The following is a 15500-nucleotide window of genomic DNA, read 5'->3' as shown; positions in this document are numbered from 1 at the left end:
AAAGACCAGCTGAATGTTCCCGTTGCTCAGATGATTCCAGAATGTATGACTTGTAAACAGCAATGGAAATTGTGCCAGCAAATACCAAAAGGAAAACTGTACCTTTCCAACAGTTGTTGAGCTGGGCCCAGCAGTGACCCTCTGAGCACCTTGTTGTGGGATGGTGTCCCTCGAGACATGGGCCTTTCTCCCTAATCCCTGTGCACAAGGCCTGGTTGCCCTGGATGGTGTCACTGGTTGTGCAACAGCTGAGGCTGCTCTTGCTCATCCCCACCTCGAGTCCTTGGGAAGTGCAGTGGTGACAGCTGGCAACCCCAAAGTGCCATGGCAGCGGCTCCTTCTGCACTTCACTGGTGTCTGTGCCCACCAAATCCAAACCAGGCCAATTTCATGTGACAGGGTTAATGAATAAATATGAAATCATGTAAGGAAAGGGCTCTTAGCACTCCACTCCACTTTTCCATCCCACTAGTGCCTGGCAAGTTGTCTGCAAGCAGGACCTCGCTGTGCTGCACTGCTCCCCAGAGGAGCACACATCCAGGAGGGGTAAAAGAACCAACATTCTGAAGATGCAGCAATTTGGGGGCATAAATTCCACATATTGCTGTTGAGATAAATGTGTGCAGTGACCCTGCACTCAAACATCTCGATGACATCAAAAGGGCAGTGAAGGCCATAACCCCCTGCTGGAGCTGGGAAGAGGAAGGGATTTTGGGAGTGTTGAGTCTCAAATCCTTTCTAGTGGCCTCAGCTCTCCCTGTTTGAGCAAAGCTACCTCCAGACAGATCTTCCATCTGCACCTCTCACCCACCACATAGGACTTCACCAAAGCTCCCTGCACCTCTGTAAGTGCTGAAGAACCTGGTCAGCACCTGCTCAAGTGAGCAACAGTGGGAATTCCCCTGCACCCCTACCCAAAGCTCAGGGTGAGGAGCCTCCTATGACTGCACAACGAGCAGCAATTGAAATGCACCAAGAGGAGGTTTTATTCTGGTGAATATTCCAGAAGTTTGCCCCAGTGCCATGCAGACATGGGTCAGCAGGGATCCCCTTGGCACAGCTTCTGCCCAGGCTGTCTCTGTACCTGTCAACGTGCAGCTGATTCTGCTCACTGCTTTGGCCCAAAGGATCAAACACTGATTATTATATTTGGAGAAAGAGAAGTGGACTGTAGAAGTGTGAGCTGAGAAGTGGATAAACCCCATGCATTCACTCATCTTTCCCTTTAACAAGGATGGAAATTGTTCATCAACACCGGGAGTAGCGTCCCAGTGCCAGACCTGTAGGAAGCTATAAAACAGAGACTCTTTAACCCCTTCCTACAGGAGATTCACAGCCACGAGCTGCCCAAACCCAGAAATGCTACACTAAAGCCCCACCTTCAGCCCAAAGCACAGTGAAACAGCCAGGCATGACACAAGGTGAGAATAAGGCCTGAGATTTTCAAGGCCCTCAACTCCAGCCCGACAGGTTCTGTGCTGTCATAACCACATCCCAAATCTTTTCTCCATCCCTGTGTGTAAATCCCAGTATGAAGTGGAGCTCCCTGGAGGGCAGAGAAGGGGCTCCCAATGTCTCACTTCAGTCTGTGGAGGGGCAGGATGGGCTCCTGAAAGGCAACAGACTGGAACAGCCCCGAGCCTCCAGGGCTCATTAACTCTCCTTGGCCCCATCTGTGATTTGCTACATGATGTCTGGAGCAGGAATTTCCACCCTGTCTCCAGAAAAGTCATCCTGCACCTGGGCTGATCAGCCACCGCACCAACCTCCCTGCTCATTGCTGGTGACTTCGATTAAACCACACTTGAAATGTGAAACGTAAATCGGCTGGGGAAGGCATTCATGGCAGCAATGTAAAGGCTCAGTGCAAACCTTCCCAAGATGAACTGTCCTGACCTTGGCCGGGCTGACAATAAAAGTGTGACATCATGTGCAAACGAGCTCTAAATTCAAACCAGGTGCTGGGAGCTGCCTGGCGTCGTGCGGCTGCGGCACAAAGCCCTGACGTGTGAGCAGGGATGATGCTGGGGGCAGGAGGAAGGCTGAGCACGGCCAGGACACACTCAGCAACAAAACAGCCAGGGCAGCACAGGACTCAATTCTGCACTGCGTGGAAAATGCTGGGATTTGTGCTCTTCGGTGCCAGTTCCACTTGGGGCAAAAACTAGTAAGCAAACAATTGCTGGTACTCATTTCCATGTGTGTGAACTTTCCTACAGCTCTGGAACAAAGCCAGCAGCACAATAATGAGGGGGTTTTCCATGTTTGCTTATACCCTGGACTCCCCTGGCCCTTGCAAAGTGCTTGGAGCTGCACTCACAGGACACAGCTATTGGAGAGCACTGTGACTTACAGCCAAAAAGCACATCCATGCCCCAGAGCCCCTCCTGGCCAGGCATCGTTCCTCTGCTGCTACCCCCGAAGGAAATGGCCTTTTCCCCATGACTGACCCTCGCCTTGCTCAACAAGAAGGCCCTTCCCAAAGGGTCTCCATGAGCAGTTTTTCACCCCATTATGCACCACCAGGCCAGCTGCTCACCCTTTCCCCACATCCCAAAGAGTGCTGGCAGAGCTGTGAAATAAATTTTGAAGAACACTGAATTCATCCTTGTAAGAGAAACAATTTTGATAGCCCTACAAGCTTCAACTCTGTTTTTTTTTTTTTTTTTTTAATTTCCTGAATACAACTGACATGTTCAAAAGCTCTAAAAATCATGCACACATGTGGGTCAGTTCTGTTCTGTAAGCTCCTACCTGGCAAGTGGTGTAGCTAAACCACCAGTAAGTTTGGGTTAGATGCATTCACTTCCAGCTGAGAGACACTGAGATTAGTTACATTTGTTAACTTCCAATCTCCTGATTCTTGAAGAACACCAGCCTCTGGAATAAATTCTGCTGGCTCCTGTTCACAGGGGGGACCAGATCTGCACAGAAGAGTCAGGTTTGCTGTGCATGAACCAATACCTGGGAGGACAATAACTGCATTTCTCATTTTTTGCATCCTGGTGTTTTGGAGAGCACAGTCCAAAGAGTAAAATCCATCACTGGGAGCTGATTGGCCTGGGAGGGCCAGTTGGGAACCTTTCAGGATGTGCTGCAAAGCATCACCTGCACAACAGAGTGGGGATCACACACACAACTGTGTAGAGTGTAAACCATTCTTTATTTTTTGCTGGTCATTTTTTTGGAACGTGCTCTGGCTGTTCCACAGTGACTCTGAGGCAAGGAGAACTCAGAACAGAAAATCTGTTGTACAACACACAGGTTTGACATGAGCTGGGCAATTTTTACATCCAGATCATTATTAATTTCTTTTGGTAATTCCATTTCCACATGAAGCATGGCTGGATGAACACTACTGAAGCACACAAATACCAAGACCACCACCACAAACTGCAGGAATTACACAACACTTTTATAATATTGAAAATTCTCTCCCACTGGCAGTAAGACTAAACATGTGCAAAGGTTTCTTTGTACGGAGAGCAACTGCACTGAACGGTTTCAACATCAAAATCAACTGGAAAACAATAATTTCAGGTAAAGTGTTAAGTTAAATCTAACTAGGAAAGGAGTTCCACAATAATCCTAGTTTTGAGCACTGTTGTTTAGCAGTCTCCTTCCTGCCATGCTGGTTACAAAAACCACTCTTCACACCCAGCTTACCACAGTCCAGCTGAAACTTGAGCAGCCTCCAAATGGACAAGGAATGAAAATAGGAGAAAAAGAGAAAATAAATCAAAGGCAACCAATTAATTTTCATCTCTCACATTGTTCTTCCTGCTCAACTGGGGAAAGGGAACCTTTCCAAGTGAGTTCAGAAATGCTGTGGGTCCCTTCATCCATTCTTGTCAAGTCTTCAGTGGGGAGGGTTGGAAAATGCTGATGACAGGCAATAAAGTAGCATCACTGAAATTCATAAATCTGGAAATTTGGAAGAAAAAATATCTGTATGCAAGAATAATGAAGAAAGTATTTGTCAGCATTTAAATGAACTGAGAGTTCCACACTGGAGGCCTCTTCTGCTCAAAAACTTCATGGAAGTGCACAATTGTAGAAAAACCCTTGAGAGACACAATGCACAGCACAGCTGTGGGAGATGAGAAGGATAAATTACTCTGATTTTTCATTGTGGACAACACTCATACCTTCTAAATTTGGAAACAGAAATTCTTTTTCTGCCCCTCTCTCCTCCCTCTATATTTTAAGTTATGAACTACAGAAACTCAGAAGTAGCAGCATTTCTATAGTTTTTTTTTTTTCAGATGAAAGGTAACAGGCACTCTGTAAACCTCTGTGCTCTCCTTTCTGCAGCCAAAATGTAATAACAGAGCTCAGCAGAGCTGTGAGTTGCTTCCATTCATCCTCATCAACTTCACACACTGCAATTCTTCATTCCAAAGTCTACCTGTCAGGACAGTCAGTCAGCAGCCAGGCTAGTTAGGATAATACCCAAGGATTAAAACAATACTGTAGTGATTTCTGCACCACTACAGGAATCCACTGTAAAATGAAAACTGTATTTCAGGCATTTTTTCAGTCACACTTTCAAGAGGATGCACACAAACCAAACTGCCCAAGGGCAACAGAGCAGTACAGTGAGACTCAGCTTTTTCAGGGAGAGGAGGGAAGAGCAAAAGCTCAGCAAAGCTTTGCCAGCTTTCTGTCCCCTCACAGATAATCTAAGTATTCAGACTTAAGCATTACTGGTTAGAGTTTAAAATAAAAGTGACTGCAGGAATGACCTACCAGTACTACTCAACAGTATGCTACAAGAGCAGATAATAAATGAGAAATAATTTCCATAAAATTTCTAATAAATACACTCCCTAAATTCTAGTGTCTGACAAAAATCCCTGAGTTCATTCTCATCAATCTAAGATCTCCTGTTTTCCAAAGAAGTTTTGGTTCAGTCAGTCAGAAAATCACTTCCTGATGTACAGCTGTCAGTGCTGACTCAAGGTACACTTTTACAAGGTATATATTTAGTTTTCTACAACAGTGCCAGAGATTCCATGAGCATTTGAATCCCTGCAGTGTAACAAAGCCCATGAGACTCAGCTATCAAAAGGCAGCCACAGGCAGGAAAGCAGCTACAACTGCTTAGCAGGAGTTTGAATGGGAAAAAAATAAATTGGAAAAACAAAGGAGTTTGAATTGGAAAATTGAATTGGCAAAAAGTTCACTTTTTAGGCAGATAATGGCACATCTCAGGGTCACCTTGGTTTTCTGCTGGGTAAACATGCTGACAGGAGCCACTGCCAGTGCCACAGGAGGAGCTGGGAACTCCTGGCCAGGTGTGGATGTGCTGTTTCTGGTACTGCCAAACTATTACATGGAACTCAAGAAACCTCTTCTAGAAACTTTTTAATAAAAATAACTGCAGTCTTTTCCAGGGATCTTTTTCTTTGGGATCCTACCAAAATTTCTGAGTTAGCTCCCTGGCCTCACCACATGTGTCTATTTCTAAATTAAACTCCTAGGTAGAAGGGTACTTCCAAGCAAAAAGGATTTCTGAAGCAGTACTAGCCTGCACCACCTGGTGCCTTCAGGCCACCCATCAAAAATGAAAAGTAACTTCTGGACCCTGAGAGAGCCAAGTGATCTGCTGGCATGAGAAATCAGGAATAGAGAAGGTGATTCCAACTCTGCTATTTGCTGTTCCTCCCCTTTAGATAGGAGAGGATCAATCAGCCTTTGCTTCCTTAGGCATGAAATCTCTGAGGAGATAAGGCCACTTTAGGGCCATCAGATCCCACCTGATAGAAGCAAATGCTAAAAACCTCCCCATGGTCTCAGCCACTGCTTTCAATCTACTAAAATGAGGAATTTTTCTTGTGGGTACCGAATACCATTTCCAAAAAAGCCCAGCTGGTGTTAAGAATTGCATTCACATTCAGGGGGCTAAAAAATAAGGAATTACAAAAGACTACATGGAAGTTCATAGACATCTGAGGTAAAATTAAGGTTCCATAAAAGTAAAATTTCCCTTTGTTTTCAACAGAGGCAGATTTTCATCTTTTAAGCCCAAATCTTCTCTGATACACAAAAGAACATAAAGTATAGAAACACTTTAGTTCAAACCTGAAAGATTTGTAAAAATGGGAATAAGAAAAAGAGAAGAGTCTTTCACTTGGAGGAATACTGAGTATTTGAGTACTACTCAAAAGTAGCTATTAATTGAAAAATGTCTATTATTAACAGCAAAATGAAAACATCAAAACAAAATGCTACTAAAAGCTATTATGCTTGATGGGCAAAGTCTGCTAATTTAAAAATCACATCAGGATGATTCAAGTGTGCTGACATAGAAAAACTGTATTTTAATATCATGACATGCCCATTAAACTGAGCTAAGGCAGTTGGTCTTTGGATCCATCTTAGGATAAATTAGGGTAAACACTTGGAATCAACAAGATCTTACTGTGAACTGGCTGAAATTTTGGAAATTAGTCAAGCATAAGGACAATGTGCACTATCCTATGTGCATATATCACATTCTGTACAAAAAGACTGATGTCTATGCACCTTGTTGTTTTGAAAGGACAAGTTATTTCAAGTTTCTATTTTGTTCATCTTGTGCCCTAAACCATTTTTGCATTGCAGAAATTCCTGACATCTTTTTACCTGTCCTTATTATATCATCATAACTCATATTTTAGAATGGCAAAGATGAATTGTCCAGTAACTGAAGAGTGACTCAAGACTAAAGAAGGACCATCAGTAATGGAGCTGAAAAGAGCTTTACTTCTTCCTTGGCAGCTTTGGTCAGTGTTCCTTTGGGATGTCCAGCACTCACTGCAGCAGTGTTGGCACCTCTCTGGTTCTTGCTGTCCTCCTGAAGTTCAGTGCAGACAGTGTCAATAGCTGTTATTGATCAACCCAATTGAAAATTATTAGAACCAAACTGAGAAGGCCAACACAAATGCCAAAAATAACCAAGGCACATGCCTGTGAAGAAAGAAAAGCAAAAATTAATGTTGTGAAGGTCCACAAAAACAGGTACAAATAGTGTCTTTTAAAATAATCTCTAATGTTTCAAATTACTCAGTCTTCAAACACAAAGAATCTGCTTAGTGGGAAACTAAACCAAGCCTGGGATAGTTTTGCTGGGAACTCCTGGAGCAGTCTGGTTTCCCTGCTCACTCTATCCAGCTGCACAAAATATAATTTGCCCTTTACAACTCTAGACAAATCTAGAAACTGATTAGTATTTTACTCAAAATACAATTAAAATGGCAATGGATTTATTACATTTTCGAATAGCCAGATGATGATAAAACCACAGTTCAAGAGACTGCAGCTTGCTGATTTTTAACAGGCCCCCAAATTTGCTGGAACTAGTCATGACTTTAGATGGTCAGAGGGCATCATTATTAGATTTTCTTTCAGATTCCCTGTTTTGTCAATACAAGAGCAGCCCCATGAATCATAAGAATGGCAGAAAGACTATGTATAAACAGTCTGTCAGCATTTTGGCCACTCTGCTGAGCAGTGGTTAAATGAAGACAGACAGTTACAGTGCAAAAAGCAGGCTCCTGCACAAATTCCAGCCCAGAACTTAACCTACTACAACAAAAGAGAAACCACAAAGAGGAGAAAAAAAAAAAAAAAACAAACAAAAAGGAAGAGAACAAAAAAAAAAAAAAAAAAAAAAGATGTTTTTGCAAAGTCTTTTACAGAAAACAAGCACAAAAACTGTTGCACTTAAATGCAGTTTAGCTTTTTCCCAACTGCCCAGACAGAGTAACAGGTAAAAACTGAGCAGAAACTGGATTAAAAGTCAACATCTGAAAACTATAGGGAAAAGCACATTCTCAGATCAATGGTCCAGTATATGGACACACTGCTTGCCAAAAAACTCTGGTGAAGAAGGAGTTTCAGAAGGAGCAGGGCTACCAGGAAGGATGAAAGAAAATGCTCAGAGATTTTGTGAGCTGTAATGAAAACAAGAGCTTTGCCCCTCAGATTGTGTGCTCCACTGTGTATTAAAATGCATTTAAAATGAGCCTGTTTAAATATTATTAGTGCAGATGAGAAAACAGAAAACATACCCCAAGTTTCTGTGGTGATATAAAGTCCTCTCTGTTAAGTTTAAGATAAAATAGTCCAGGATATACAAAAAGCAAACATGTTGATGTGGTTGAACCTTTAAAAAACAGAAAGTAAGATTTTGTTCAGAGAAGACTGAAGTACATTGCAGAATCATATACTGGATTTCTTCAAGTTAAAATAAAACCCAAGAAAACCAACCACCACAAGAACTTACCAACTACTCCAAATACATTTTTTATGTCTGGCACATACATTGCAAACAGAACAACAACTGCATTCAGTGTTAAGGTGACAAGAATATGGCAAATCCACGACCCAGGAAGATGAGAGAAAAATACCATCAACACAGCCTTCCTTGCCTACACAAAGACAAACATTGTGTGGGTAAATACATACATACACACACATACTTTTTGATCTTATCTCCATTCCATAACCTTAAGAATTACGTAATTCCAGATGTGAAAGAACATTTTAAAAATCAAAATGCCAGAAGATTAGTGATGGTTTAATGCTTTGTCTCTCTGTAGTGCAGAATGTAATTTATTACTGTATTAAATCAAGATTTATCACATGGTCATTTGTCTTAAGAAATTACTGGCACCTCCCTTTTTTGGAGGGACAAAAGAAGGCCTGGGGGATAGTGCTTTGTCTCTTTGAAAATGCCTGGTAGCCAGTGTCAGCATGTTGCCAACTGATACATAAAATATACAGTGCTTCCATACACAGAGTTCTGCCTGCACAGTTTTTGGCCCTAAAAGAATCAATTTTCAATTCTACCACAGTGTTGATAAGCTAAACTAGGGTTTGTTTTTTTTTTTTGGTGAAATAGGTCTATATGTGTTTTTAATTTACAATTAAATTGAGTTTCAAGTATAAGTGTGTTTGTGTGTGGGTGCGTGCATGTAGAAAGGAAAAACCAAGTCAGCAAAACTCAATTTAAGAGAAAAAAAATCAAACTAAATAAACTTTAGAAGTTCTGAATTCTCTAAATTAAAAACAATGCTCTGGGCTAGTTTTAATCTGAAATCTGTCTCAAGAGCACAAATTAGCTTAGTGGTTAGTTGTTATTTTGGAGCTTTCATGGAACATATGCAAATATGTGGTCTTTGATCAATCACTTGACAAGTGAATAAGATACACAAGACTAGATGTGACTCAAGAATTGCAGTCTGCAAAACATTAGTGACCAGTGCTCACTGCCAGCTCCAGAGCTCTCAGGAATACTCACTGGGAAATGGATTAGAGGGACTGTCAGGAGCACAGCAAACAGAATGGCTGCTCTCACAGTCATGATGATGGTATCGTGGGGCAGGTACCTGGAGTAACCTTGCAGCAGTTCAGAGTCCACTTTGTCTGAAAACAAGACAAATTAATTGCTTTGTTAACCACTGGAGAGCTAGGGTAATTAGCAATGCATATTAAGGTGACATTCAGATGGATCCATCTGCTTGGGGGGATGCAGATACACTCTGGCATTACTGACACACTAGGAGGCAAAATCTTCAGGGAAATGAAAAACCTCAGGAGGCAAGGCCAGGCAGAGCCTCTGCTGAAGGCAAAGATGCCCAAAAAAAAGACACAAACATGAAGGAGACAGCATAAAAGAAGGAGGAAATTTAACAGCAAAAGTCAGAGCACTGAGAGTGGTCTGCTACCCTGATTTTTTTTTTTTTTTTATCTTAACTCTGCTTTTTTGGACTTCAGAATAGACTGAAATTTTCAAAGTCTGGTCACCCTGTGAAGTTTCAAATTCACAGAAAACAGAAGAAACCATCTGAACCACAGAGAGATGAAACATGCCTCATTTCAAAGAAGGAACTGTTCTTTTGTTTCCAATTTAAAATAAAATGTTTTACATTTTCTCAGACTGGTATTTTAGGAACAGGGAACAGACTTTCTCTGTTTAAAGAAATAAGTTAATTAAACAAGACAACCAAAAAGTGAAAAGAAGCTTGCAAGGGGAAAAAAAAACCAAACCAAACAAAACAACTCTCTTACAGACATCCACTCTTGATTCCAGTATTTCAGGCTCCTGAGTCTTCGAGTTACTAAAGGAAATCAAGCCTGCAGAAAACCCAAAGCATTCCCAGTGAAACAGACTGAGAGGCTACACTCAAGACAGGGTCTGGTCCCAAAGAAATCATGGCAGCAAAGGCAACAGGAACTGGGATGGCTTCCAGGACTATTTTTTTTTCCTCTTTTTTCCCCTTCTTATTAAGATTTCATCTGGACAGATAATTACCCTGCACTGCCTACTCAACCTCTCTGAGTTGCACTTAAATTTATATTCTCCAACAAACCAGGAAACAGCAATAGTGGGCAATAGGCTATTAGGGCCTTCAAGACTCCCCATGTAATTTTTGTAAGGTTTCTGGATATCTAGGGAATATTTTCAGACATGCTTGTACCTGGGGGTAATAAGTACAAAAGTCCCTAAAAATATGGAATTATTAGATGCTGAAAGTCAATATTCTTAGTGCTTTGTCAGACACCATCTCATCCCTACAGTCAAGAATTATAAAACACTTGAAAGGAAAGGAAATCCTAATCAGAACTTTCATTTACTGCCTTACAGTCTCCTATTTTTATTAGGAGACTGTATTATTTAGAATTATTAAATTCTAAATTATTTAGAATTTTTATTAACGCCAATCAATGAAGATTAGCATGTCATCATCTCATAGTAAGAGTTTTCAGAAGATATCAGAAGGATCCTCATAGATGACTGTTATGCATTTATGTGACAGCATTGGTATAAAACAACAACAGAACCAGAAAGTAGAGGAAATTCAATAAACCAGTTGTGTTATCATTGCTGTATGAAATAGACACTCACCTATATCTGCCAGGGCTGTGATGGACCTTTAAAAAAAGGCCACTCTGTAGATAAGGGGTCTGAAATCTTTCTGAAGTACAAGAATGCCAGACAGAAGAAGTCATCTATGTTTAAACTCTACTAAAAATCTGTACCCAGAAGTATCTAGAAGTTCAAATGCAGAGTGATAAATTGGTACTGCAGCACACTGCCACCTAAATTCTACAGCAAATGAAGATGTCTGTAGAATTTGGCAGGGCAAGTGTGATACCCCACCCACTCTTCTGATTGGTAATAAAAAGGTACAGTTACTTCATCAAATGTCAGCAACATTTCTAAGAAATGTGCACTTCTTCAGTTCATGTATCAAACAGACACATTTCTGGCTCAGGAGCTGCCTACCCTTTCAGATTTTTAAAATCTGAGGGTTCAAGTGTACTAATGCCTGAAGCATTCCAGGCAGAAGACATTTCTCATTTATCATTAACTTTTGTTCTAAGGAATACCTGAAGAATACACTTACCATAAAATGTCAGGTACCCAAAGAGAGCAGACATAAAGTAAATTAGGAAACTCAGACCAATTCCTGTGACAGTTACATTCTGCATTCTCCTTTTGGATGGACTAAAATGGAGAGAGAAAAGGACATCAGTGTTGCTTTATCTGTATTGAGGATGATTAAAACAGCACAATCTATACAGTACCTTGCCTTTCATAAGGAAGCATTGGCCTAATTTAAGGTCACTGAGTATTTGCTGAGGTCTGTGCTGTCACTGATATTTAAGGGGGTTTAAAAGTATTTTTAATCTGGTAATCAAAAGGGCACTTTTCAAGCAGACAATTAACACTGTCCTCATCCTGTATGGAATTTAGACTTCCCAGTGTCTCTTTTAAATGAAAATTGGGGTTTACCAGGATGATACCTATTCAGAGCCAGGAACAGAATCTATGTCAAAAACTGAATCAGATATGGCCAAATGCAGATTCAGTTACAGCCATAAAAATTGACTATTGAAGTACCTTAGCAAATGACCTTTTTATTCTCCTGATTGTCCAGGGCAGGACAATATCCTGACACTGATGATGGAAATACATTTGCTACTTTTCACTCCTCTAAGAGAGAAAAAGCCAGTACAGACTAAAACTATACATTTCCCAAAACCATGAAAGCTCCTTATTCTGCAGTGTTTGATGGCATTGACCTAAAAATAAAATAATAATTTTATTAATAAATAAATAATTTTTTATTTATTTTATTTTATCAGGATTAATTTAGGGAAAGTATTAAAAAAAGGTTATAATTGTATTTTAATATTGCATGTGTTCATACATTACCTTTGGAGCTCACAATAGATTGGCAAGACTGAGGTATGGCACAGAAAAGAGAAGGCCATAGTTGGTATTGCATAAGCACTCTGAAATAGAAAGAAAACATCTTGTAAGTTGTTTGCTATTACTGCTAGTTGGAAAAATATCTGTATGAACTCAGAATTCAGTTCAAGTGTTGGAAATCAGTGGAAGTATTTCCAGATGAATGCTTTGAGATAAATCTCCACAAGACAGAAATGGAGTCTCTAAATCAGTCCACAAAAATTCAACCTTTTCAAGTCATGTCAGTTCAAGTGGACACAGCTCAGTTTCATCATCAGGAGAAGTAATGCTGCCTGTAAGCCAAAATCTGGAAGATTCTTTTTTGACTGAAGCCAAGTACTTATGTAGAAAGAGCAGGATGTGTCCCAGAGCCAGTGTATCACTTGTGAAATTCTCTAAAAATTTTTCCAAATTCTAATATCCATGGCTACCTGTCAAATTACTGATTCCTTCACCCTGACCTCACTATTTTATTACTCCTTCAGAAAAATTTGGATAAAACATAACAGAAAATATTAACAGGAAATATAACATGCTTTGGCATCTGAAGTTTTAAGACAGTTATGTAATTAAAGATGCAACCACACAATTAGTGGTGTCTTATTCCAAAAATTTGTAATAAAAGAGATGAATCATCTAGTAGCTTACTGCAATTGCCAAGTAGAAGAAGCTGAACTACAACAAACACTTTTGTGCTGAAATAATCAGGCTCATACTGGTAAAGATATGCTACTTTGTATTGATAAAGCTAATTTTGAAAAAGAAGTAGAGATGAGTCCCAAGATTCTCCCAAACACAAAAAGCCAGAATTTCACATTAGATGTTCCTGGTCAAACACCATCTCTTCTTTAATCTACAGATAACATTTGTCTGATGTTTACATTGCCCAAGCATTTTTTTTTCCTTCCCTTTTTCTTGGGAGGGTAGGGTGGACTTTAGTTTTTTCAGAGAAATGCAGCCACATCCCTCCTAGATCTCACTACAGGGCTATCCCAGATTTACTTTTTTCCCTTCCTCTTCACCCCCCAGAGACCAGGGCTCTACATGACACTTCCTCTCCTGCAAGCCTTGATGGGTGGTTACATGATTTAAATGCCACGTTAATTAACAAATACCAGAGCTGGCACCCAGTGAGATGCACAAGATTGCATCAGGCCTGAAGAATCAGCTTCAGGTAAAGGAAAACTAAAGTTAGGTCCAGGCAGTGTCAGGAAAGCTGCTCTACCCTGCCAGGAGCTAAGAGCACACAGCCAAGTAGCACCAACTTCCAGCTGAGGGCATGTTAAGTTGCCTTGATCTGATTGCATGATGAGGCTGACCACTGCTTTTTTTTTTTTTGGTCATATTTCCAAAATATTTTCATAAATGCTAACTTTGACAGTCAGCTTTCATATAAAAAAAAAAAAAATAAAATGAGACTGGATAGCACTTGGCAGCAGGTACAGAAAATATTTCAGCAGCCCATAACGAGTTTTACACAAGGACATCTTACCCTGGGTAAGGTTTAAATCCCAATTTTTTAGAAACCACCACCCCCCTTTAAGTTTGTGTATTGTTAATAGAGATTACCTCTTTTGAAAGATGAAAGAGCTTTGCTTTACAATCCCCAGTAGAATTTGAAACCTGTAAAACATAAATGCAAAAAAGAAAAAAAAAAAAAGGCATAATGAAAGAATAAGCCCAAACCACAGACATGAAACTTTTCAGATTCTGTGATGATTAATAAAAGAAGGAATTTAAATTGCAAGCCATTCTGAAAGTGTTAATGTAAAAAAAGCATTACAGTTTACTAGTAAAATTAGAACTTCAAACCAGCATGCACTTTACCTGTAAATTCTCCATGGCACTACTCAGAGGTAGAGGACAGGGGATTGACCATTTTTTAATCACAACCTGCAGAGACAGCATATTTCATGTATGAATGATATCCTAAAAATCAGTTTTCAATTTAGATACACATAGCTGAAGTCTCAGCCTGTTGGAACACCCAGCAGGGAGCTACACCCCCAGTAAATTACCAGGCCTGCCTGGCAGCCAGGCCACCAGAAGGAGACTCGACAGAAAAGCCTGTCAGTGCCATTCCATCCAGCTGCTCACCCTGCACAGCTGGCAGCCTTATGGCCCAGGGATCTGGAGGTGGGGCACTGCAATGGGCTCTGACATGAGCTGAAATCCAAGCAGCACTCCCAGCCCCTCTCCCTGGGCTCCACACCAAGGGCCTCCCGGCCCGAATTGCTGCTGCGTTAGCGATCCCAGCCTCGCGCCCGCAGCACACGAGCCCTCAACGGAGATAGAGCAGAGCCTAGGGCTAATCTTAAAAGGCAGAAACATATGGTTTGGACTAGAAAGCAAAGGAAAAACAATAAATGCAATTATTGTCCCAGAATGTCATTGGGCCTTTAGCTACACCCTGCTGGTTTAGGGACTGCCAAGTAAGAGGGCTGAAAATCAAAGGGAAATTAAAATAAGAAATGTTACCTCCTTTTTCAGGAGCCCGGTTTAAAATGATAGTTGCATTGCTCTCCTCACCCTAATTAATTTCCTATTGTAGTTGCCTGGCTTTAGAGGTTATAATTCTTCTGAAGCCTAGAGCAAATCATTAAAAACTTAATTAAAGACTCAGATTCACGAGAAGAATAACATGCAAGGGAGCTCTTCCCCTGGCTCGGAGAACTGTGCTTTGCGTGCTGCCAAGTGGTGTTTCCCAGAGGATTAGATGCTCCCTCTTGTCACCAGTGCCAGGAGAGACAAACAAATGTTACCTCTGGCCAAAATGTGGGGAAAGAAAACTGTGGGTACACAGCAGGCAGAGTGCATTGTGGCAGTAACACGTTTTAAACTGCACAAGAACAACTCATTCAAGGTATGGAACTAGGTGGGAGCCTGCTCAACAGCAGCCTGCAAACACCAAACTCTAAAATATAACTTGGGCCTGGGTTGTATTTAAAGGCACCCGAAGAGGGGAAGGCTTTGAAGGCTCCAAAGTAGTCAGCTTTGTGGGAACTCCCCCACACCAGTCCAAAGCTGGAACAGGCACTGGAAAGGGGCATGGAGCTGAAGGGCAAGGTTTGGGGAAAGTAAAATGTGCCTGGCAGTGGTGAGGGGAAGATTTCCTGCAAGCTAAAGAGCAAAGATATATATAAACATTGCAGAGGGAGGACCAGGCAAGCCAAACCTAAAAGGCTGGAGAACATTTTTCTCAAATAAATGTAATACAGATTAAGAACAGACTGAAGTGGAAATAAAAGAAGACAAA

General features: G+C 41.0%; 1 protein-coding gene across 1 annotated transcript in view; it reads right to left on the bottom strand.

Moving 5' to 3' along the window:
* Positions 1-3144: 3144 nt before the first annotated feature.
* The window catches only part of SLC38A6 (solute carrier family 38 member 6), a 38141-nt gene continuing 25785 nt past the window's right edge, over positions 3145-15500 (bottom strand). Inside the window, exons 9-16 of the mRNA XM_053980309.1 lie at positions 14072-14137; positions 13814-13867; positions 12209-12288; positions 11397-11497; positions 9287-9411; positions 8270-8414; positions 8055-8149; positions 3145-6951 (exon numbers count right to left, since the gene is read on the bottom strand). Coding sequence (XP_053836284.1) covers positions 6871-6951; positions 8055-8149; positions 8270-8414; positions 9287-9411; positions 11397-11497; positions 12209-12288; positions 13814-13867; positions 14072-14137 — 747 coding nt within the window. The 3' untranslated portion in view covers positions 3145-6870. The remainder of the gene's footprint in view (positions 6952-8054; positions 8150-8269; positions 8415-9286; positions 9412-11396; positions 11498-12208; positions 12289-13813; positions 13868-14071; positions 14138-15500) is intronic.

The sequence above is a fragment of the Vidua macroura genome, chromosome 6 (genome assembly GCF_024509145.1).
Source record: "Vidua macroura isolate BioBank_ID:100142 chromosome 6, ASM2450914v1, whole genome shotgun sequence".
NCBI lineage: Eukaryota > Metazoa > Chordata > Aves > Passeriformes > Viduidae > Vidua > Vidua macroura.
The sequence above is the reverse complement of the archived record's forward strand: the minus strand, read 5'-3'. Positions and strand labels throughout refer to the sequence as shown.